Here is a 25,849-nt window from a genome sequence, read left to right on the forward strand (position 1 = left end):
CTCTTATTATTTATTAGTGAATTAATCTTCAACTGGCATATTAGAACCACTTTTACACCACACGATAATCTCAATTCTGCTAAAATTATATCAATATAGTATCGTGTCTCAACTCAATAGTAAAGTATCTAGTATTATATAATCTGTGATTGTGATATGATAGAATCAACATGTCAAGTTCGAATCTCCCGTTTGCTGGTTTGTTATTGGTTCCCCTCCACACTATCTCTCCGTTAGATATCGACGTAAATGAACGTACATTGCATAGTTTGTATGTGAGCTTTTTTTAACCGCAAGGAAAATCTAGCAATATACATTGAACCGCCAAAGGGATACTATCTGTAACAGTTCGCCATGTCGTCAAAATTTGGCGTTAAATTTTGGCGGCTCCAAACGCAATTAATGGCGAACTGCGGCGCGTGGTGGCCGCATGTCATGGTATTAAATTTCGACAGCTCTTAAAATATTATTTCTAAAGATTTGTCTTTTTAAAAAAACTGGCCAAAAAAATATAAACTATTGTTTTGTGCTTGCTACAATTTTATATAGACAAATCCGGGAATCAGCTAAACAATAACTTTAAAAAAGGCGCCAAATTTTAAAACTTTCAATACAAAAACAAAATATTCAAGAAAAATTACCTACCTACTGAGGACCGGATTATGTTTGCGCTTAATAAGAAGATATAGAAGGTTTACGATCTTCATATGTGTAGGTACTTGTAGTTTACAATGACTTACAATAATTTATAATATAGTCGCCTTGCAGACAGTGAACTAGTGATAAGGGGGCATTTAGTTTATTATCGACTGATAAATATCGGACAATCAGAACGTATTTCCATTCGAGAGGTGAAGTGAGTTGGTCGTGTTATTTATAAATTAGTTGGTGCAGTTAAAATGAAGGCTATCGCAAACCGAGCTGGTGTAAGTATTTTATTTTGTCATATCTAAGGTTATATTGTAATACTTAAAAGTATATCAGTAAACCTTCCCACAAGTGTAGAAAGATAAGTTAGTAATCACCGATTAATGAATGACTTTCAAACAAACTTCTCAAGTCTCAACATTTGGTTGATTTCAATATTGTCAAAAAAAGAAGGAAGTTAAAATGAAGTCAAAACACGTTCCGTTTCATTTACATTTATTTTTGTAGAGGTTACCAACCTTTTTGTTTATGGGTTGTATTTACTTATTGTTAGTTCTAACACCATCGAATTTAGAAATAAGGAATTGTACTTTTCTATATACTATATGTCTTAAACGCTATCAACCAATTTCAATGTTATAACGTAAAGTTTAGCGATAAACGGTTAGCGATAGGATAGTCGACTGGAATGACTATCATACTGCGTTGCTACCTGACTGTGACATTGAGTTGACCTTTTAGCTATATCCTTACGCGTAGTAGTACAAGTCAGCTGTCAGGTTTTGTGAAATCACCGGTTAACTTTTTAACAAGTTTATTAATTCTTCTACAACCATGGCTTCAGTGAGTATAAACAAAATTATCTCGAGAAAAAATAACAATTCATTATAAATTTGAGGTTTATTTCTATTTGATCTTGGACAATGAGTGCGGATTAATCTTTTCAGGTAACGACATTGTGACCTAATGTTACTTGACACTCGAATTAGTATGCTATTTGACTACGAATAATTTCATTACTTGATTACTACTAGACGATATTATTAGTTTCAATATATATATTTAAATAAGTAATGCTGTTTTAGACCATCCTAAACTCAAATGTTAATTAATATTTTGGCAACGCTTTAAAATATGACATAAAATCTTTATGACATAATATTGCATCTTAAAATCATATATAAATTTTATTGATGTTAACATAACCTACAAAAATATTTTGACAATTTTACAGAATGTGAGAGAAGTAAAGTACTAGCTATGATTTAAATTCACAAATGAAATTTAAGTTTCAAATCATTCAGAAATTAGACATTTTCACGTCAAATTTTATATTATATAGATAGTAATTTCTCAAAAGCTACACACTACTGGCATCATATTATTGTGTGCTTGACTAGCATTTCGGAACGACCGAAGGTGAAATGCCGAAAGAAACTCACGTGAACAGGTTCCTACCATACCAGAAGGGCTTACCATTATTGTTTCTTACAGAGGTATATTTTTTCTAATAATATAACAAAATACATAAAGTGCTTCGTCAAAAAGTATACAAAAACATGTTATTATTAAGATCGGAGCGCTGATAAAGAATAAAACTAAACATGTAAAACAATTAATCACACAACAATTTATGAGAAATAAGCTGACCAGTTCCCTCTGTCAGCACTCGTTCACGAGTTGACGTATAGGTCAGCTATCGCGTAGCTCAACCATAATTGAGGGAACCTCACGACCCAGCCCACGACGCCACCACCAGTTTGACCATTTTAGTGAGCATGACACACGTGTCACCAAATACAGTAAGTGATCTATCACTAAAAATTAATACTTAGTTACTTTTACACTATTTTCGATGCATACATACAAATTCGTAAAAATAATATTCTAAGCTACTACTTATTACTTTTTAAATCTACAAGACTTTGCTAGTTGAAATAGCTAATAAGTTTTCTTTTGCTTTGAAAGTACTATAAAGTATATTAAAATGTAGTTATTCAATCACAGTAATACCATTAAGTATGTAAATATTACATTTACTATATTAATAGTTGATTAGTTTAGATTCGCTTTTTGGAGACATAATAATACAATTCATTGATAATTGTGATTTGGAATGCCTATATAAATGACAAAAAAATCATATCGAAGTAACATTAGTTTTCATGGTCAAGATGTGATAAAGTAATAAATCTACCTAATACTTATATATATGCCGGCTACCCAATATAGGCAAACAGTTTGCCAAATTTAAGTGGTTTCGACGTACCTATTTCCGATAGACGAAGTATTTTTTTTCCGATAGCGGTAAAAATGCTCACATACAAACGACGCAAGGTATGTACCTACGTTAATTCACGTTGGCATAAGTTCAGCGATATTGTGGAGGAATCATAAATATAGATAAAGCCATCATTATGAATTCATCTTGTTTTCTAAAGTAAATAAAACAAAGTAATCGAAATAAAAATTAATTAATGCATTAAATGTAACTTGTAAAGTACCTAGTTGCGGCCAATCAAAAGCTTATATACTTATTCCATAAAAAAAATCTCATCTATTGAGTAAAATATTTTGAATAGGTAAAAGATTATAAACTTTTGGTCCTAACGCACCAAAAGTTCATTACACCTGAGAATAATATAAAATTTAAAAACTCGGATACGGAAGTAGAACAATTATCCGCGCAAAATTATTTATTTTCACTAGTTGTCAACAAATCAAAATGAACATTAACTGTTAGTGAAGTTCGAAAGAAAAAATATGTACCTATCTTAAATATTTTGTTGTGTAGAGAGAGTTGTTTACTAATGTTGAACAGTTTTCCTGTGTCGCTGGCCGCTAGGAACCTACCTATTGAAGAACGAAAAATAATTGGCTTGGATTCAAATGTTAAAATTAGAAGTTCCTGCTACTGCAATGCAATTTATATATTCTATAGTTACCTGTATTACGATACGATTGTTCATTATCTGATTGAGACACTTAAAAAGGTTTGAGGGTTAATATACTGAAAAGAGATAGGGTGGAATTAGTAAATAATTGGTTCTCGTTGCACTCACTCCGCGGTCGTCGCGACGCTACGTTGCGCGCGCCGTTCTCGCTTTAGTTTCGTCGCCCAATACGCAAGCCCGGTGCTCCTCGGTGCGCTAAACAGACTTCCACATCTAAAGGGCAGTTCAAGATCACAAACGCCGCAGCTTTTACACAGTGCCGAGTGCCGCGATAGATTTTTCCACTTTACGTCGGTAATCATGGTTTGGCCCACGGCGTACGATGGCAAAACAGAGGTAATAACATTCTTGTATCTATTTTTGTATAGCTTCACCTATTACGTGATTCTATTCATATTAGTTATGCTTAACGTTGCCTTGACGATCTTTATTTCGCCGGTTTTCTATAATCCACAATTATTGATGGTGTTTGTATCTTGTTTGTGCTAAGTATAGGTACCTAGTTATTCATGGTTCAATAGTGAAGTAAATAAATATGAAACAAAACAGGAAAAATTCATCAATTTTCAATACCATTCAGTTTTCACTATTGTCACTATTTAATTATTTTCCTATGTAGTATAAAGCCCTTTATCTATGGTTAGCTAGTCCATAAGATGCCTTAAACACAACTACCTATACATATAGATATCACAAAAATCTAGAAAATTTCTATGTAACTGATTAATTTTCCTAACATACCTATCTTGAATTATACATGTTATCTTATCTACCATGCTCATTTTATCTAATGCACTGATTGGATGATATTCACATTACTGCAAAAACATCTCAGTTTTCAATTTAGCATTAGCACTATTAGCATCCTATAAAAATATATTTATAACATATCACCTTTTGTGTACTAAAATCAGTGACTAAAATATATCAGTGACAAAATATTGGAATAAAATAAAATGGTAGGTCTTATTATAAACACAAAACATTTAATTATGTACTTTAACATTGTTTGTTTATGTTAATTTTAAATGTTTAATCCATAGTTACTTACTTTTCATTTTCTCAATAAACGAATAGGTACACTTTAATTTACTGTAAGTAATAACACAGTTTAAAAAAAAAACACCTGTAATGCAATCCCTAACAAAAACAAAATACGCTATAGTTCAAATTTTAATATACCTATGATACCTATCTTTAAAATGGAAAGTATCCAGTCATGTGACTCAAACTGTTTAGCACTGACACATACTGCTCTTTATTATACTGTGACTGAAGTGTGGTAAATAAAGCCAGTTAGGTACTTCATTGTTCTGGTTTATGTATGGAAAATATATTTAAATTTATGGATATCGATTGAATGAGTAGAGAAATTAGTGTAGTATTTGGAAATCTTTGACCCAAACACCTTTAAATTTTTACTTCAACATTGGTAAACAGTTATCAAGTTAATTTCTTATGAATGATTGAAATATTAATCAGTAGGAACTTAGTACCTGGTAATCTTATCTGAGATGTAAAAAAAATTTATAAGATTTGTTGGCATCATACTTATTAGTCATATACCTTCATTTTCAGTCATGCACTGCATATTAATATTAATATGAATGCCTGAAAATAAAATTTTAAGTTTATTTTAAACACTAAAAATACTTTAAAATGTAGATAAAGTTTCACTATTTTCTGATAAAATATTATATTGTAATCTGACTGATAAAAAACTAACTGCTAGATAAATCTGCCTGTTGTGATTGGCTAGGCTACATTTTCAATGATATCTTTTTATCAGCAAGTCATGAAACAGAACCTAAGTGCTATAAAATTTAATTTTTATTAATTACAATATTTTCAGAAATAATCTAGATGTAGCTAGTTTTATCTCGCTGGACAATGCTAAACTGACAAATTGCACTTCAATGCCACAGATATTAGCAGCCATTATCCAGTTCATTGCATCTGCATGACTGAATATTTTGTTGTTTGGTTGTATGTTACATAACACATCTTATAGGTAGAGCCAAGTTTTTAAAATATTTTTTGTTAGAAGTACCTATATAGAATTGTAGATATAAGTTTGTATGTATGTAAAGAGATGCTTTTACCACTTTAAAAATCATATTTAGTGTGATTTTTATTTAATCCATACTAATGTTATAAATGCGAAAATCCGTTTTTCTGTCATGCTTTCGCGGTAAACTGCTGGGCCGATTTTCATGTTTGGAATACTTAGATGTAGATAATAATCCGAGGTCAAACATAGGCTATAGCGGGCAACAGCTAGCTGCGAATTGGAACCTGGAGAAGTATTATAGAAGTTGTATTATTTTATTTATTTGTTTGTCTTCCACCGACAGATGGGATCGGCAGAAAAGCCGAGCATGCAGGAGGCGGCCGCAAACGCGGGATCGCACTTGCAGCACATGTGCGCGCTCGACATCGACTCTAAGGCTTCCTACGTGCGCCTCTCTGGCATCATCTGCACTATCGGTCAGTTTGGTTTTAATACTCTCAAGCAGGTAAAAAGGCATGCGGCCCATCTGATGGTAGTGATCACCACATCCCATCAACATCTCGGAATCTGTCTCTCATTTCAGCTCGATCCCGGCTATTATGCCTAAAAGCCTAGGGTGTGCTTGAAAAATAAACAATAACATTTTTTATTATTCGGATGTAATTTTAACGTCTAAATGTAATTTTAAAGATATATTTTTTACGTCTGTATTACGTCTACAGTCTTTTTTCCTTCATAACAATGGAATGTAAAAAATTGATCGACGAAGTTCTTACCTACTTAATACGAATATTTTTCATTCACCAGACTGTATTGTTACGTAGCAAAGATATACATATTTAGGTAGGTACGTAATTCGCTAAGTAATATATGCGTACTCTATTCTATATATCTATTTTCGCGAAAGTACCTATTTGTGGAAAATTATGAGTCCGGGCCCAGGTTTTACTTTGACTGAGCTTGTACGAACTGGATACAGCCATAGGAGAGTTTGAGATGACTCGTACTGACTCTTGTAATCAACACTACTGGTGCATAGAGTCAAGTAGTTTTTATTGACAACCACTTGCTTCCGGTGAAGGAAAACATCGTGAGGAAACCTGCGTGCGGACTATTTAGTTCTATCTTTCACTTGGTGGCTACAAAAGTAATCGTCTCATCTCTAAGATGTTTATTTCCCTTCCTTTTTCAACAAATTTCTGTCGAGGGCAGCAGAAAACCATTAATATATCATATCTTTCACGGCCTCTCTTTGCAACTTCGTCCAGGCCCATGTCTCGATTTAGTCAATTTTTTTCTTTTCAGGGCCCGCCTCCCGCGATGTGGCGATGCTGGAGAAGATGATGGAGATTGGTATGAACGTGGCTCGCATGAACTTCTCCCACGGCTCCCACGAGTACCACGCGGAGACTATCAAGAATTGCCGCGAAGCTGAGAAGAATTATAGTGCTAAACTTGGCATTCCATTCTCGCTGGCCATTGCTCTGGACACCAAGGGACCTGAGATCAGGACAGGTCTTTTGGAAGGCGTAAGTACATGTCTTAAGATAGCAGCGCCATCTAGTTTCTAGAATTTCGGATTTCGCTCCGCGCTTTTAGCAGCAACGTTTCAAAGAGCACCATTATATAATAAAAAGTATGATAATTACTTATTTTATTTTATGGAATTTGTCATTACAAATTCAGCCTAGTTTGAGAGACTTCACGAGAAGCAATTTGAAGAATAATGCACAAGATAATATAAGTAACAGTAGCTTTATAATATTGTGAGCCGTATAAAGATTCGATTCTCTAATAGTATAACTTGATGGACTAACTTTTTTATGTGATGAAATGACAAGCCTCACATCAAATGCGCTTCGAAATATCTTCAGATCAGTTCAGTTCTATCAGATCTTACTAACATAATGGGCTAGTTGCCAAATTGTTGTTTTGATGACTATTCGAAGGCTCTTATATCATTAGAAACACCAGTGAAAAAAATACTGTGATATTGACAATACTTTCAAAGATATGACAACAATAAAATCACACATTTTTGGACTCGTCCAAACGCTCCATACTAAATGACACGAACAAGTGACGTCACAACGTGCGAAAATGTTCGCGAAGAAAGATATGTTTGTTGGACAGCTAATTAAATATTAGGTTTATGGTGATGATTTCTTATTAAAAGTTGTTACAAATTTTTTGTTATGATGGTTAAATTTATTTTTATAATTTCATACTTTTTGAAAATGGACTTTCCAACCAACTTTAAATCTTCGAATTTAGATCCAGCAACATTGTTAGTCTATGAATTATCATAATGATTATCACTATATCTAGGTTATACATATGTTTTACAATTCTCTGACCTTGGCAACTACCCTATTGTTTACAGGGCGGTTCAGCCGAAGTGGAACTGAAGAAAGGCGAGACAATCAACTTGACAACCAACGCCGCCTACTCTGAGAAGGGCACTAAGAACACAGTGTTCGTGGACTATCAGAACATCACAAACGTGGTGAAGCCCGGCAACAGGATCTTCATCGACGACGGCCTTATCTCCGTCATCTGCCAGTCCTCCACCGCTGATACCCTCGTCTGCACCATCGAGAACGGAGGTATGTGGTTGTGGGTGGTCATCGACTGAGAAAAATCTATACACTATAATCTATCTTATTCGGCTAGGTGGTCGTCTTTAATTTTGTTTTTGGTCTTATCTGTACCTTTACCATCATTTACGAAGAATACATTATGTCAGTGAGAAAAAATATTTTCATTTCATTCTTGTTTGCAGGTTTGCTGGGATCCAGGAAGGGAGTGAACCTGCCCGGGCTGCCGGTGGACCTGCCCGCCGTCTCCGAGAAGGACAAGTCTGACCTGCTGTTTGGAGTTGAACAAGGGGTGAGCATACTTTCTACGCAACTACTAATACTAACTACGCAAGACTTTCTATTATCGTATGTTGGGATTTTGTCACATATACAAAAAGTGCACTATTCAATTCAAAATTCTTTATTCAATTTAGGATGATATACATCACTTATTGACGTCAAAAAATTACTTAAACTAAGTCTACCGCCGACTTCCAAAGCGCAAATGAAGAAGAAGCGGCGCAAGAAACTTCACCACAGCCTTTACAATTATATGTACTATGTTAAAGAGGAGGCCTTTTCCCGGCCTTTTAAACAGGCTATGAAAAAATATGTAAAAAAATTATAAAGGCTTGGTTTATTTCATTCGCCAAAAAGGGAATACGTACAGTCCAAAAAAAGATACATCTCGGAATGACGGGAAAATCGTCGCACTTCCCGTCGGCTAAAGATTAGTTTTTGTCCTACTAATTAGGTAGTGTGGGAATCAGAAGTCTATCCCAGACATAAACATACGAAAATATGCCTTGTAAAATATTTTTGTGGAAGCAAATTACTTTATATGCCGATTCTACACAGTGTTGTTTGGATTCTTCAGAATTTATTTATTTATCTATAGATAACCTCTGTCATAAAAAACAAAGTAACTTAATCAATACATGTATATTTTATTCGTTGTATCTAAAATATTAGTTAATACAAACAAACAATAGAGTAACTAATCAATACGATGATACAACGTCTCAACATACAAATGCTTTTAATCAAATAGAAAGAAAAAAACAATTCCGAATAAATCTACTTAAAACTAGTTTAAAATGTATTTGATCTAATAGTAATAAAACAAACATACATAACTTTTCCGTTTATAACTCATATAGATAATGTTATCAAACAAGCAGTCTCCCAAAGAAATTTTACGATTTATCGAAACATTTTGATTGATGATCAACGCATGATTTCCACGTGTAATACCTAAGTGGTTTACGTGTGATAACTAATAATATAAGCTCTATAAAACATACGATAACATAGTTACATCACCAGACAAACAAACACCAAAAAAAAATTACAATCTAATAAATTGATATCTAAATAACTATGATGACGTTTATCAAAATTCATTTTGACGTAACCTTTACGTAACGACCAGATGTGACTTTGTTAGAGCGCGGTGTATCATCTCCGCAGACTTATACTAACCTCAAGATTTCCCGGTTACTACCTTAGATGTAAAGCGTCGGGGCCCAGGATCCGCTTTCTTATTTCACTAGCTTTTATTGAACTTGTAATGTAACTATTTATGTATGATCTTAGCACATATCTTCAACCGATTGAGATGCGATATGAAATGTTGTACACACGTTTAGTTTGGATGACAATGCATTATTATGATAAGCATGACCTGATGGTGTTACCCAGGAAGATATTGAAATCTTTTGAATGAAGAATTTTTGTTTTTCCGTATTGATATTAAACATGTGGAAGTCTGTATATTACGCGTTAACGACTAAAATGCTGGACCGATTTCGAGAAAATTTGGTATGCATGTAGACAGTTTGACCTACTCTCAAATATGGGCTTCTTTTTAAAAAATCTGCGAAGATACTTTTGACTCTCGTGGAGGCGCAGGTAACAGACTAAAATCAGAATATTGATAATATGTTCGATCAGGTTTTTTCGAATCAGAGTAAAGATAGTCAAATCTTGAATGTGAATAAAACATATGTTTACTACTTTAAAAAAATACTTAAAAGTTAGTCTATCGCCGACTTTCAAATCGCAGCAAAAGAAAGAAGCGTTGAAACAAACTTCACCGCAACCTTTTGTTCAAAGACGTCCTAAACAAATACGTTTTAGTGATAATCATAAGTTTCATCATATTTTCCACTTGCAGGTGGACATGATCTTCGCATCATTCATCCGCAACGGCGCCGCACTGGACAACATCCGCAGCATCCTCGGCGATAAGGGCAAAAACATCAAGATCATTTCCAAGATCGAGAACCACCAGGGCATGATCAACTTGGACGAGATCATTGCTGTAAGTTACACTTGGCAGATTGAGTATTAGATTGTTATGATGCGCGCACATTACCTAGTACCAACATTTTTACCAACTTTCTACATGTGAGTGAGTATTAACATTAAAGAGTTTTCTATTATGTTCTACTGACTTCGCTGGTACGATTAAGTCTTTTTACTTAGCGAGTCGATTCGACTACATTTGTGAGGATCTACTTTTAGCTCCAGTCGCGTCTAGCCCTCTTCTATTGTCCAGTTTACGTCTAAAAAAATGATTCCAGGGTAATAAGTTCACTCGAATAAGTTCCCTCAAATACAGCAATATCGATTTATTAAATGAAATTGTTATCGAGTACTCATAAGTGAAATATTCCAGGCTTCAGATGGCATCATGGTGGCGCGCGGAGACCTGGGCATTGAGATCCCGCCAGAAAAAGTGTTCCTCGCGCAGAAGACCATGATCGCACGATGCAACAGGGTTAGTAGCTTTAATTTAATGTTAAGGGCTGGCAACGCGCGTCACACTGCTGGTATTGCAGGCGACCATAGGTTGCGGTGACCACTTACCATCATTTAGGTCGTGCGCGTGTTTGCTTGCTCACTAGTATAAAAAAGTATATTAGGTGTGTACCAAAACGTTCCCGTTCGAATATGGAAATAAAAAGTGCTCTAGAATAATGAAGTAGTTTTAGTAGAGAACATTGTTTCGTGTTATCGCCTATAAATCTATACTATTATTATAAAGAGGTAAATGTTTGTGAGTTTGTGACTTTTTATACAAAGTCACAAATTATGTTTAAGGCGGGTAATCGCCGATTTCAAAATTCTTTCAACATTGTTAAGGTACTTTCTCAAAATTCCCACGGAGGCCCCCCCGGGCAACATCTCGTATAATATAAATCCGTTATTGACAGTTCTATTGTACTAGCTATTAAATGTTATGCAGCCACCACAAAGTTAATAAACCAATGCCCTCATTTACATATCATTCCAGGTGGGCAAACCGGTTATCTGCGCCACTCAAATGTTAGAGTCCATGGTGAAGAAGCCGCGGCCCACTCGCGCCGAGACGTCGGACGTGGCCAACGCCATCCTGGACGGCGCCGACTGCGTCATGCTGTCCGGGGAAACTGCCAAGGGCGACTACCCGCTGGAGTGCGTCCTGACCATGGCCAACATCTGCAAGGAGGCCGAAGCCGCCATTTGGCATAAACAGCTGTACAACGACCTTGTCAGCGAGGTGAGAATATTCGTTTTCTTTCCCATTGGTCTAATGTAGATCCTTGAGGCACAACTATAAATATGTTGTTCAAATATTAAAAGAATTTATGAAATTTGTAGAACCCAGCATAGATCCTTGGGGAACTCTTACAGAAATACCCGTAGTTTATATTGAAGTATCAAATTTAATGAAATTTGAAGTATTTAGTGTATTCTTGGTATAAAAATGTGTAATTTCCAACCAAATTTTAATGTGTGATTTAATTTCAAGCGTTGTTACAGTCTATGATTTATCATAATGATTTTTAAATTCATCTATTTTATCTAGAGCATACATAGTTTTTATTTTTTTATTTTCTGACCTTATCTACTTTAATACGGTTAAACATGGAAAAAATAATAATTATCATGTAAAAAATGATACGAGATTGGTCAATCAAAACTTTTGCGTTACTGAGTGACTGACTGACAGACAACGCACAGCTGAAACTATTGGGCCTAGAAAGCTGAAATTTGGTGTGTAGGATTTTGAATTGAATTTGTACCTAGGACAGTGTAGGCGAGCACTAAGAAGGGATTTCTTGAATTCTCATCATCATCAACGATCATCTTTGTTTTTGTCGGTGGAGCACTTTCCATCTTATTCTGTCCTCGGCCATCGATTTCTCTTTTATTTCATGTAGGAATGCCTTTACATACTAAGTTGTAAATAATTGTGATATTGATCAGGTGTCGCCGCCCAGCGAACCGGCGCACTCGACCGCCATCGCAGCCGTGGGCGCGGCCGCCAGCTGCCACGCGGCCGCGGTGGTGGTGGTGACGACGAGCGGCCGCTCGGCGCACTTGCTGTCCAAGTACCGGCCGCGCTGCCCCATCATCGCCGTCACGCGGCTGCCGCAGACCGCGCGCCAGGCGCATCTGTTCCGCGGCGTGCTGCCCATTGTCTACCAAGGTTTCAACATACACTCGCATTTTCTAAATGTCTACTAACTTCACACGTCATAGACATTTCACTAATACGAATTGAGAAAGGGAGATGTACTTATATGTTTTTTATAGCCTGTCTTTTGTCTTCCAAAAATCTCTATCCTGAGCCATTTGTTGTCAATCTCGCTGAAACTTTATATACATTCCACTTTCGTGTGTGCGAAGTAATAAAGCTTGCATGCGTACAACACAAACGGTCAAATATTCTGTGAAAATGCAACCTTTCACTACAGTAGCATCCCTTGTGGAGAATACATTTACATTCTGTCAACGTGTACCACTTTCAAAACATATCCACATGCAAACCACTATATCATTAAAAAAAACGAATTCCATTTTTAAATTTTAACTAACACATGAAAAAAACAATAACAAAAAAAAGAAATCTAATTCTAATTTGGAAATTGTAACATGCAGAACCGGCGGCGGCCGACTGGCTGAAGGACGTGGACAACCGCGTGCAGTACGGGCTGAAGTTCGGGCGCGCGCAGGGCTTCCTGCGCAGCCGCGACCACGTCGTCGTCGTCACCGGCTGGCGGCAGGGCTCCGGCTTCACCAACACCATGAGGGTTATGTCAGTATATAACATATTTCATTTGCCAAAACACACGTAAATCTTATACATATTATAAAACAAAGTTCGCTGCCGCGTTTGTCTGTTCGTTCACCACTTTGAAAACTAACTGGTAAACAAAATACGGTAGCTTGTCAATATAAAGAATATCTACAGAAAGAAAATTTGTTATTAAAGGAATAATTAAACTATGCAATCCCACACATGTCCAAACACAAACAGTAACAACACTAATTCAATTTGAAGTAAATAATTTATTTCAAAATATTATTTTTTCTGTTGCAGCCAAGTCGAATAAGCTGAAAGCGTACAACATCAAAAGAAGAAAATATATTTTAATTTTAAGTATTAGCGCAAGGAGCAAGTGATATAAAACCAGATCTATGTATAGTGATATATGATAGACGAATACAAAGTTAATGTATAAAATATTTCTCGAAACTCTACTTTAGCTCTAGGTGTATTTATTTGTACAAATAAGTTATGATACCAGGAGTATTGTAATGTTACATGTTTGAGCATACGTTAATAAAGATTTTAAAATGTAATTTTTAGTTTTATTAAGTATACATTTTTTATAGTATCTGATCATGTATCATCACCAACATCAGACAAATTTCCAAGGTGAAAATAAAAATTGCAGGAAATGAACTTCCTATTTGTTATTGAATGAATTGTCAACACTATGTCATTCATTCATAGATCTGTAACTCGTCAAACAGTTTGCCAAACTTTGGCGGATTCGGTATACATAGCTGGTTTCTCATTACGGTAAATAAAAGCACTCAAACTAAGCAACGTTTACACAGTCGCGTCGACATGTGTCTAGTTCGGCGATGGTGTGGAGCCTGGCATATTATTTTTAACATGGTTAGCATCGAGTGGTTGGGATAAATACAACATTTGTTAGTTTCGATGTCTACCTATAGATGTCGCTACCTGTAAAAATTCTACACCTTAAGATAAACCAAGGCGAGATGTGGTTGATCCAAGCAAACTGGCGAACCGTTGCATCGGCTGAAGGCAATCGGGATCACCTGGTCTGAGACGAAGGAAGCGCATCAGCTGGACCGCAGTTGAACCTCGATTTTTGCATTATTTTTTACTGTTTCGGTATCGCAAATATATTTTGGATCAAAATTTGACCGTGAAATATTTTTGTAATTGTCGAAATATCACAAGTGTCACAAAGAAACTTGTAACCGAAATTACTAAAAAAGCCAAAACAATAGCGGTTTAATTGCGTCGAAATTAAGTTATTAGCGCGATTGAATGGAAGATCACAACGATCAAGCCTCTGGTTCTATAAGTCTAGTCACTCTACTCTACGTCGCTGTAACTGAAAGGAAATCTATACAAAACAAGTGTGAAAAGTACCACGCATATACTTTTTAATTATTACATATATATTTTGTGCTAGCTCAGCTCGGACCTACTTTCTTATAATATTTATGCACAGACATCATTAAGTAGGTAGGTAGGTTTTCTTTTTGTTGATTTATGACAGACATGTATCGAGATCTTTTATTAGCTGCAAGTTATTATTAGAAACGAATGCTAAGTTGCAGCAAAGTGCAAGGTGAGTATACCTACGCTTTTTAACTTGTGGTGTAACTAACAGACATGTACCAAATAAATAAGATAGTATAAAAGCTACTTGTAAAATTTAGTACTGTAATTTAATAGTTTCGGTATTTAATACAACAAACCATAAGGAAAGTAGACCCGATAAAGTCTCAGACGTCGAAACAAGAAGACACTTGGTGAATGATTGTATCCAGTAAGCCATACTCAGGCCGAAGCTATTTAGGGCGGGGGTAAGACCTAATCGCTGCAGACTGGAGTCAAGAACATTTCCTTGACGCGCGGTTTTCGTCGCCGATCGATGTCGTCGACCGTGCTAGTTTGGAGCCGTCAAATATTTTTATGTGTGTCGCAAATGAGTTATTTTTCTAGGAATTTATTTACCTTGTTTTACTCTTTAATCTTGATGTTACAATCATGGCTACTGTAAGTCATGTACTAATTAATATTCTATATGCGAGAGTCTGTCACGCTGTCACCGCTAAACTTGGGATAACTTGGTAAAGCAATTGATGAAATTTGCAAAAAATATAGTCAATAACCCGACCTCAAACAGCTAGTCTATTATAAATTTTACCAAACAATTGACCAAACAAACCTGAAATAAGTGCTTGGCCGGTTTAAGGCACAGGTGCCAGGATCAGGTGAAAACCATAGCCATATATTCCTATATCATTCAATATCTTGTCTCTCTCATCTTAATGCTTTCCCCCGCTTGCTTCCCTTTTTTTTCTGTAGATTTTCTTCTACACTCATATTATTCAATATCTGCATGGATATTGAATAATATGAGTGTAGAAGAAAATCTATGTCATGCCATAATGTTAGAAGCAAACCCCAAGAAACTTCGAGATAATCGCAGCCAATACCGGCGGTGTTCTTCCGCTGTAAACTCATTGATACGCGCGTCATACTCATCTGCGTACCGCGCGTATTTATGAGCTTCAATCACAAGTGCAATCGAAATAAATCCTGAGACTCGTGCGCTGTGCCAACCTTACTAATATGGTCGGCTACGCAGACTTGCGATTAAGCATGGCCCTAGCTTATTTAAATCCTTCTAGGTACCAATTCATCATTCAGGAGGACCAGCCATCTCGTATAAAAGATGCCTTTTTTGATCGGTATAATAGCTCTCTATTTTTTGTTAAACTCTCAAATGCCATTGAACTGACTTGTTTTTCATCGTCCGTAATGTCACATTAGCAGAAGTTGCCGAATGCCGGCGGATCTGCCTGAATTGCTCTATGCCAGCGCATTGTAACTCACGTTTACCGTTTTGCGCAAAATCTAGAAAAATAAATCGATTATTTATAATTGCACTCGTGGAATTTCCGCAGGGGACTGGGAAACCGTACGACTGATCGATATGCAGGCTTATTATGACGGGGACGGAAAGTCGGCACCGCACGTAAACACCGTTGTAATCCTGGTGTTCCGTAGGGGAAGGATTAGTCAGCCCCTAGCAGCCGTGGTCGACACCCGCGACAATAACAAGTGTCCCGCTTCGCACCCCGATCCCGTCCCGTGGAGCGGCTCGCACCACGCCGAGACTAAAAATAACCGGCCAAAGCTCAGTACCGCCGCATCTGCCGCGCGCGTCGCTCGCTGCGCCCGCGATTCGCAACCATGGCGGAGACAATCGAAGAGAGTTACGAGAGCGCGGTCACCCGCAAGGTGGTCCGCACCAGCCTCAAGATAGAGGAGGTGAGGATCGCACACGACAGTTTATGTAACGCCGCCCGCGCACACTAATTTAGCCGGCGGCGCCGACGTCAGACGCACCTGCTCACGCTCACATAACAGATAACACGTTTGACAGTGAACACGACAGTAAACAGCATTATCCTCCGCGTACAACACGCGGAAGACGCACCGTCACTCCGAAACAGAATTAGTTCCCCTCTTTTTACTCGTCAGTGACAGACAGCTTTCCGGATGACAAAAGTATTCCGGGAATATGACATTTGGGGCGAGTTAGTTTCCGAGTGGCTCGCCGGCGCCTCGCAAGGTCCAGTACATCAGCGCAGGAAACGCGCTAGCAATGCGCCAGTTATGATGGTTCTTGGTGATGTAAATAGATCGGGACTTGAATGAGATTTTCCGGTCGTACCTTGGCGTGTGCATCGACCCGTCCCGTGAACTCCACGTGCGACCTTCGAAGACAAACAACACATTCACAATGGACACAAACGCAACACAGTTAGGTACATACACAGTACACACCTTACATACAAGTTTCGTAATCAAAGCTCATCGTAGTCAAAACTGATATGATATATTTTCTGAACGGAACAACTGAAAAACAGCGTTGGTAACCCACGTAGCCGCTGTAACAATATGGCATGTAGAGCGTGTCGAAAACAATACACGCACATTACTGCGTCAGCTGAAGCTTGCAGGCCCTGTAGGGCAGTAGGACGATTAAACTCTTATCATTCTATAAGCGCGGCAACAATTGCTCGACTACTGTCCGTTTCCAAAGCGCAAAATCCAATGGAAAAACGCGTCGTGGCATATTTTCGTCTTGGCTGCCATCCTAGTTTATCTGCTACGATGTTTATTCACAATACGAATGCGAACATTAATGTGTGCGTCTGGGCCACTTGTGTCCGATTCTACAGTTGTTCTGGCTACAATCCGTGTCCGGTAATACAGAAATCCAGCAGGCAACTTGCGAAAAACTGTTCATGAATAAAGTTGTCCATCCATTGGAGCGCTGGCGACCGTTCAAGCCGCAACTGTGTAAAACATACAAAAACGAGCTGAGATGCGACACACAGTAAAATTGCGGAATGCTGGCTATGTCAAACGTGTTATAATGAATGCTGTGCGCAACGTCCGTCATGTCATATTTGAAACAAGGTTGATGTTGTGTTGGATGTTCTGGACTGGACTCGATGTCTAAAGAGAAACAAAAGATAGGTTAATCATTTGAAATTGTAATAAAAGTCAATAGGTAGGTACTCATATGCATGTGATTTAGGACAAAATCTATACATTAGAATATATACCTACCTAGAATAATATAAGAGATTAAATGAAGACAGATATAAAAAGTCTGATAATGATTATTTGAACAGGATAGGCGATGTTGCTTCTCTCGCTACTGCAATATAAAGCATTATACTTATTAAAATCTACGAATGTAATTTGTGCGTCAACGCCTAATATTGATTCTATAACACATCTATCTCACCAAAAATACAGTATTTGTATTTTTATTCAATATATAATTATAATAAGAGTATATTAGTACCATTTAATGATTGATATAAGTTCAGGAAACATCAAAGAAAATTCTATTTAAAATCGTAGGTAATTCTGTCACTTATTGAACGTTTTACAAGGCTACAATAATAACTTATATATAAATAAGTACGGAAATCAAAATATTTCCGTTTGTTTGACATTGATTGGTGCAATCCATTTTATTGCTGTGCTGAAACCGTAATCATAATAATAGCCTGATAAAAACATTTTAAATTCGTATACTTGACTTGCTTTTTGAATAACTTTGCTAGCAAAATTGACGGTGAGAAAAATTTTTATGATTATGTACTACGAAAATGTCTTTACTACTGAATAGGTATTATATTGACATCGGATATTAAATAAATACCAATATGAATGTACAAATCGTTATCAAAAATTTGGTGCACCTCAGGGTTGTACTTTCGGACCTTCACTGTTTATTTACCTTACAAGTTGGCTGTACTTTTTTGTGAATTAACTAACTAATTATAAACTCATGTTTGTTCAAATATGAGTACCTACCTACTAGAGATAAGAAGATAACAAAGATTTAGAATTAAATACAAATAGACAATTTAAAAGTTTTATAAAATCAACACTACATCAATTTTGCATGATATTATTTATATTCTCCACGAGTAATAAATTAAACGAGTGCAATATATTATTTGTGTGCTAATTAGTGAGTACGAAATTACTTCGGCGTTTCCAAGAAAGACCAGTGTTAAATCTTGGTATGTGTACAATTTGTTTTGGTTTAGAATCTGTGGTTAGAATGTAGCATTAACTCACAAGGTTCTTACATCCTGAAAATTAGAATGTTGTTGAACGCGGTAAATATGAATGGTGACCTATATTTATATTGCTTTGTTTATAAATAAAAAATGTCTTTACGACGACGTAAAATTGAGATGTGTTGTGGTTTGGTATTTTCCAGACTTATGAAATAGGTATGTAAATTATTTTAAAATGGTTTACAAGTTGGACATTAAAGAATTATCAAAATTAATAGAAAGCTAAAATTAGACTAATATTTTTATTCATTTCTACACGCATACATTTTTAAACTTTCATAAAATTTTTTTGCGCATCCTTACATATTACAAAACAAAATCCTCTGCCTCGTCTGTCAGTCTGTTCGCAATAAACTCTAAAACTACTGCACCGATTTTCATGTGGTTATCACCAATAGGTAGTGTGGTTATATTGAAGAAGGTTCAGGTGTATAATATATTATGATTTTACCCGAACGAAGCCGGGACGGGCCTTTGGTATATAAGCTGTTAATAAACGATGACATAGCTTTCAAAACAAAAGATAATAATTTTTGCTCTAGCGCAAACATCTGCTACCGACATGATCAGGATGACGCATTTATTTGTACGTCAACATTAAATAATATTGGGATTAAGAAGAAATATACTTAGTCAAATTAAATATTAAAGTTAGATTTTATAATAATTCTGTAGTGATATCCCATTCACCCACTCGTAACCAAGATTTCATAGCTGGATATGTCTGGGATTTAGTATCCTTCAAGTAGTAATTAAATTTTATTTTTCTTGAACTACATATTGATCTAAATGTGTAAGTGTTCCACCCTCAAAGTGTCGAGTGTTCGAGCGAACGCAATGAAGGAACGAACATTTTCGTTTATAAATTTGTTTATAAATTCAAATTCAAAATTTCTTTATTTCGGATAACAGAATCCATTATGCTTAAAACCATCGAAAAAAAATTAAAAAAATTGTGATGTGGACTGTGTGGCCCCTGATTCTAGTGCTGTCCATTCGTGAGCAGCATCAACCTCACGATAGTTTTAATCAAGTACTTGGCATTCTCCACAGCCATACTTTGCAACACGTCGTGACATGGCAGGTTATTGCCATTGAGCTATCGTCTGTATATCATTGCCGATATTAATCATAAAGTACTTTTGCAAGCCATTAACACTCGTTATTAGTTGTTATAGCTGACATGCTACTATTTCAAATGATTGATTCGGTGCATAATTTAAACTATCGTCTTTTAGATTCTGATAAAGAATTCCATTGTACAAGTTAGTTTTAGAGCGACAGTTGTGGAGTTCGAGTTCTAGGTACCTACTCAATTATATAAAATATTCTGGCATCAGGTCAATAACTGTATCTAGGTATATATTCCAAATTTCGACGTAGATTGCTAGTTTTCTTAGCACTTTTCGGCACATTCATATGCCTAAAATGTAAGCTTACGTACTGAAATCGATTACTACGATAATGCCCTAGTCCTAAAAGGACCCATTGCTGAAACGAGCCATTCTCAAAACGACTTGTTCCGCAAATGACCGATTCTGAAAATGATTAATTGCCAAAGACATAATGATAGACTCCACAAATGTAAATATTCCAAAATTGTTGACGTCGTGTGGTAGTTTATGAAATGGAGAAGAGTCTGCAACGTAATTATTTGTGTCTAGTCTGTAGTAAGGGCATGCCAAATTGTGGCCGGAAAAGCCATTAAAATTTACGTTGTCACGTTCTGTGAGGTGTGATAGACGCTAGCTATACCTACCGTCCGTTACCGTAAGAGAATGTATGAAAAGCTGACAGGATGTTTGCCGCAAAGAATTTTGTATTTCGTTTGTACATTCGGACTGGTTGTGTTGTAAACTGTGGATGTTTTCAACTTATTCTTCATATAGAATCGATGATCTTTGTTGTGAAGATTTTCAGAATATCCACATTTGTATGTAATTATTTCGTTGGCATTTAGTCCTTGTCGAAACAGGTCATTTGCGGAACAGGTCGGTTTAAGAATTGGTCATTTCAACAATTGGTCATTTTAGGAATAGAGCTAATGCCAACTATCGTCATTTTAGGAATAGAGCTAATGCCAACTATCGTCATTTTAGGCATAATAATATAGTGCCGAAAAGTGCTAAGAAAACTGGCACGTAGACGATTTCACAAGCAGACAAAGAAAGAACAATACAAAACAAATTAAAAAAAAATTACGTCGCAATACTGGCATAAAATGCAATAAAAAAATGTAAACAACTAGGTACAAAAATGTTCTCATGTTGGAATATGACACGCCTATTAACTTTTCTAGCTAATACATTTTAATGAGGACCATAATTGCGAATCCTGATTCGAGTTCCAAATTCCAACTACGTATTGCAAAACATCCATAAAAGGAGAGGAACGGCGGCGTCAAGATGGATTGGAGCAACTGAGGTGGAAGTTTGCCAAATGGTGATTTTGCCTAATCGACGAGCAAAACATCAAATATTCAGAGGACAGATAGGGGTTATACCTATTGTAATTTAGCCAACAAGTACCAAAGTGTTCCCTTTTTATAAATTCCGTATTTAGTATCTAGTTACTTAATTTCATAGTTATTTTCATACTGTCAACTGGTGATTGCTGTCAATGTTTGTCATAAACACGTTAGGTACATATTAAACCTACTTACAATTTTCTTGAGTTCTAAAAAATAAACATCGGACATGACCAATAGTCAAATTGTCCGTATTCCACCATTCTGTTTACAGTAAGGTCTGTTTAGAGTTCATTCCGTGGTTAGACTTAGCAACGATGGATTAAATGCTTTTGTTTTTACTATTTTTGTTTCATGTAATTTCAGTTATGGTTCACAAAATGGTATCTTGAAATCCAAGTCTTCGGCAACAGATACAAGAAAGAGACTAGTTTGCTTTGGGCTTTAATGCCTAGTTCTGTGTTTGTCTTTGATGTGCAATGTTTAATTCAAAGTGTTTTATATCTGTTAGTCTTTATAATTTATACTGGAACATCTCTGCTTTTGATCCCGCTTTCTGCGTCCAACCGCCATTAATTCGGGAATAACACCAGCGTTCGGGATCACGCAGCAGCCATTCACTGCAAAACGTTCCGTTGTACATTATGCGTCAACGGAAACTGTACCAATGATGACTCAACTTCTGTTTCTCTTATTTGATAGCCTATATATGTGAATGATAGTTTTAATAGGTATCATTTTGTTCGATTAAGAAAAACATCTCATAGATACTAAAGCTAAAATGAAAACCATGTTTGTATATCGATTAGTAATGTGAAATTTAGAAGACAACGGTAAATCACATCATAAACACTGCCAAGAAAGTTGTTATGTTTACTTTACTCAACATGACCACAACACTCTCACTTTAAACCATATCGTAACACTGATTTAACAGCTGGATGATTATTACTGCATACTTCTATTAAAGAAATTGTACGAGTACCATAGGAATGTGCTGTGTGCGTTGCAATTTGTTTTTGAAGAAAATATTTAAGATTTCGTGCGATTCACGTGACAAAAATAACACGGCTGTTTAATTAACATGTCGCTGTCCCAACTTTTTTAAACCTCGTTCGAAATTCAATTTGAGTGATCGACAGCCGATCAATAATGGCCGACAGCGCGCGGAAGCCACGAAACGCTATCGTCGCGAAGGGAAAATGGAGCGCAGTGGATATAATTAAAACGGGACGAATAAATCGCGCGCGGGAATTGACCAGCGAATTCGGTCGGCCAATGCTTAAGAGAAATCGGCCGTTTCGGTTTGATTAACTAGTTTGTTCGAAGCTTACTCGGGAGCGTTGAATCATTCTGCATCAGGCCTTTTTTTTACTAATTGGACAAAGTTTTGATAGGAAGGAATTTATACAAAATCCGTGCTCTAAGATATTATGGTTACCCGAAGTTTAACAAAAACACATGGGTCTGTCAATGGCAGTGATCTGTCGTCATGATCTATTCACATCCTGTTTATCTTTCAACCACGGAGCACCCACTTACTAGTTTAGTTATTGCGTCATAGAAAAGTCAATTCAAATATTTCATTACAAAGTTGAAAAAGCAAAAAAAAAACACTGCATGTATCTTCGGCTAGTATAGTCCAAGATATGATATCTCATGGTATCTAATCTGTAAAGACGCTCGTAGACAGTGGTTGCATGTAAATTATCATCAATCACAGTTATAAATGTTTCGAAATCAAATCTAATTAATAATGCAACATACTAACTCCTCCGGAAGACCCCAGTGTCTTGTTCAATTAATACAATAAATGTCTTCTCATATATTTACACTATCTCGTAGTGAAAGCTACAATAATAATTTATTGTTTAGATTTTCCCCTACATGTTTAGATAGATAAACTGAAGTTGATTAGGATTCTTGGCGTCTTCTATGGAACAGAATTAGAAATATACAACAATTTCTGTCTTTTCAGAGACAAGGTGACCGTAAAATATATTGTTCATAATAGTACGAAAATCCTTATCTTTACATACAGTAATGACATAAATATTAGTTGAAGTTTTTGTGTTTATGTACAAAGCAAAGGTTATTTAGAGAAAGAAACAGCAGCCAATTAATGTCATATTTATTGATAAAATTTATTTATTACATGACATTTTATATTTTTTATTGCTAAACAAGTTATTTATTTAGAAAACTACTTGACTAATAACAAAATGCTTTCTCTTTGAATGCATAGTAGTTACCTATATGAATAGAGTATAGTATTTAATATGTATATAATAAAAATACGGCTCTATAAATGCTATCTATTGAAAATTTCTTTATCCATAAGTAAATTTAATTATGTACCCAAAAACATGTGCTGGCTTGATGTCGTCAAGATGATATACTTATGCCAAATGATCTGACTAAATGTAGAAAATCGGACACTGGGCTCTAACTCTCTACGGCTGAGGAATAAACGAGAAATCTCTAAGATTAGAAATTAAAATTATCTAAAATACTATCGAGGCACACTTAAAAATCCGCGTAAACACATTACTTTTCTCAAATAGGTTCGTTGACTCTAAATAAAGTTTAATTCAATGTCAACTATCAACTGTTTATTTATATTTAGTCTACGAGAACATTCCATTAAACTTCTTTTTATAATATATAATCAACGAATTGCATTTATGTAAAATTATTGTATGTTTCTTTTAATCTGTGCCACGCACGCTATCTAATACGAAGCTGCATAGTCGTATGTATATTTGTTTATTGCGCAGATCTCAGGAACCACCAGTCCAGTTTGGAAAATTCAAATTCTCTTTCTCTCTTCCCTTTCTTCCCAAAATACAGGGTAAAGGAAATAAAGTGTGGCTTGAGCCAAGCCCCAGGGAGCCAATCCACATTTACAAAATTTAATCGAAAGCAATATGTATTCAGTTTCTACCTACATAAGGAGCATTCATCGAAATACTTAATTTATTCTAAAAGAAATTAAAAATTAAATTGTAAAAGATTATGCAGTGCAGATTATATGTGCAAATGCAAGGTGCAAGAAAGTGTCGACATATTTACTCAAAACAAAGACTGCCGCATGCGCACGTTTCGAGTTATTTTGTATGAAAACTTTCATTGCCAACATTTTCTACGATCTAATTTCAATAATGCAATGAACTTCAAAAAATATGAATCTAACATACTTATAAGATTCTCGTACAGTTTGTACGAGAATCTTATAAGTATGTTAGATTACTGTATGAATCTTATAAGTATGTTACATACTGTTCCGAAGTGGCTAGTCTGAGAATATGTTGTTATCTATTTTTACACCCCTAGGTGATAAAGGTGGTTTACCCAAGCGAAGCCCCTTTTTTGCTTGGGTAAACCACCAGGAGGAGGCAAACAAATGTCTATTCTATTGAGGTTCTAACTAAAATAAAATTAATTCCAAAATAAAAGATTTCAACGACACGGAAAACAGACTCGTAGTACCACCAGTAGCTCCTTGCTACGATCCATCGTGTTTCTATTTTCTTCCTTATTACAAATATTATTCATATATACCTAGTTTCTATTATTTCCCCCAAAGCTTTAATAGTATGGTTAAATATTTTATAGAAAATTCTGTTTATTTGTCACTTTAAGGCTCCTTCGTAGAAGGAATCTACGACATTGTAGCATGTGCTACGAGCGCTACGATGTTCTTGGTTTTCACATTTTTTACCTATTTTAGATAGGTTTGTGTCAGCTGTACTGATAAGTAATGTCATATTGCCTTATGACAATTTGGCTGTAGCCCGCGGCTGCGCCTGCTTTAATTTGCTTTTATTCATATACTAGAGCCATTATAGATTACAAGCTTTAGCCCGCGTCAATTTTCCGCGATGAAAGGTAACCTACATCCTTCAGAATCCTTCTTCATACTTCAAACTTGGAGAAGATTGGTTAAGTAGATAGAGCGTGAAGAGGTAACAAACAAGAACTTTCGCATTTATAATATTAGTTAGGATTTCTGAAGATAGTTGAAATCCCACGCCTTTTGTGACCACCCAGTGAGAGTTTAACTTATCCAATATAATTTTGTTTCCAATAGACTTCCACTAGTCTCGGAATGAGCGGTTGTCTCGTCGAGCGGCGTACAGAAATAGCAGGAGCAATGTCGAGGTGATGCGTTTTGTAACTGCTCGCGAGCGATGATAGACGCCTGCACGGGCTAATACATCTTTGCTGGTTTTGCAACCAAAATGCGTTTTGTTCAACCGCGTTTTTGTAAGTAACGTTACCTTGTTAAAACAAAAGTTAGATCAGTCAGTTCCCGGCTGCGATACTATTGTTGTTCAATTGTCTTTATTATCTCCGGGCTCGAAAGGTTATTGAGATTCATACAGTTTTTCGACAGGAACAGCCGCCGAAACAGCGGTGTCACAAAATATAAAAGACGTGATAAAAAAAGTCATTAAGGATAATGACCCCT

The 25,849-nt window shown here is 36.0% G+C and overlaps 2 protein-coding genes across 6 annotated transcripts in view; both read left to right on the forward strand.

Moving 5' to 3' along the window:
- The first annotated feature begins 709 nt into the window (after window positions 1-709).
- LOC128671129 (pyruvate kinase-like) lies at window positions 710-13,826 on the forward strand. 4 transcript variants are annotated; one of them, XM_053747334.2, is made up of 11 exons: window positions 710-926; window positions 5,957-6,089; window positions 6,919-7,142; window positions 7,997-8,219; window positions 8,396-8,502; window positions 10,369-10,515; window positions 10,873-10,974; window positions 11,491-11,736; window positions 12,447-12,669; window positions 13,122-13,278; window positions 13,564-13,826. In XM_053747334.2, exons 1-11 carry the CDS (start codon window positions 900-902, stop codon window positions 13,574-13,576), a joined length of 1,602 nt encoding a protein of 533 aa, XP_053603309.1. In that variant the 5' UTR covers window positions 710-899; the 3' UTR covers window positions 13,577-13,826. The 4 variants fall into 4 exon arrangements, with proteins under 4 accessions (XP_053603309.1, XP_053603312.1, XP_053603310.1 ...); XM_053747337.1 differs by lacking the exon at window positions 710-926 and adding an exon at window positions 1,337-1,491; XM_053747335.1 differs by lacking the exon at window positions 710-926 and adding an exon at window positions 2,967-2,985.
- Window positions 13,827-16,332: 2,506 nt separating this feature from the next.
- The window catches only part of tmod (tropomodulin), a 56,662-nt gene continuing 47,145 nt past the window's right edge, over window positions 16,333-25,849 (forward strand). The window contains exon 1 of one of the 2 annotated variants that reach the window (XM_053748056.1): window positions 16,333-16,569. In XM_053748056.1, the coding sequence (XP_053604031.1) occupies window positions 16,492-16,569 (78 nt within the window). In that variant the 5' untranslated portion in view covers window positions 16,333-16,491. The remainder of the gene's footprint in view (window positions 16,570-25,849) is intronic. The other variant, XR_010369950.1, reaches the window with a different exon arrangement.

Source organism: Plodia interpunctella, chromosome 7 (genome assembly GCF_027563975.2).
Source record: "Plodia interpunctella isolate USDA-ARS_2022_Savannah chromosome 7, ilPloInte3.2, whole genome shotgun sequence".
NCBI lineage: Eukaryota > Metazoa > Arthropoda > Insecta > Lepidoptera > Pyralidae > Plodia > Plodia interpunctella.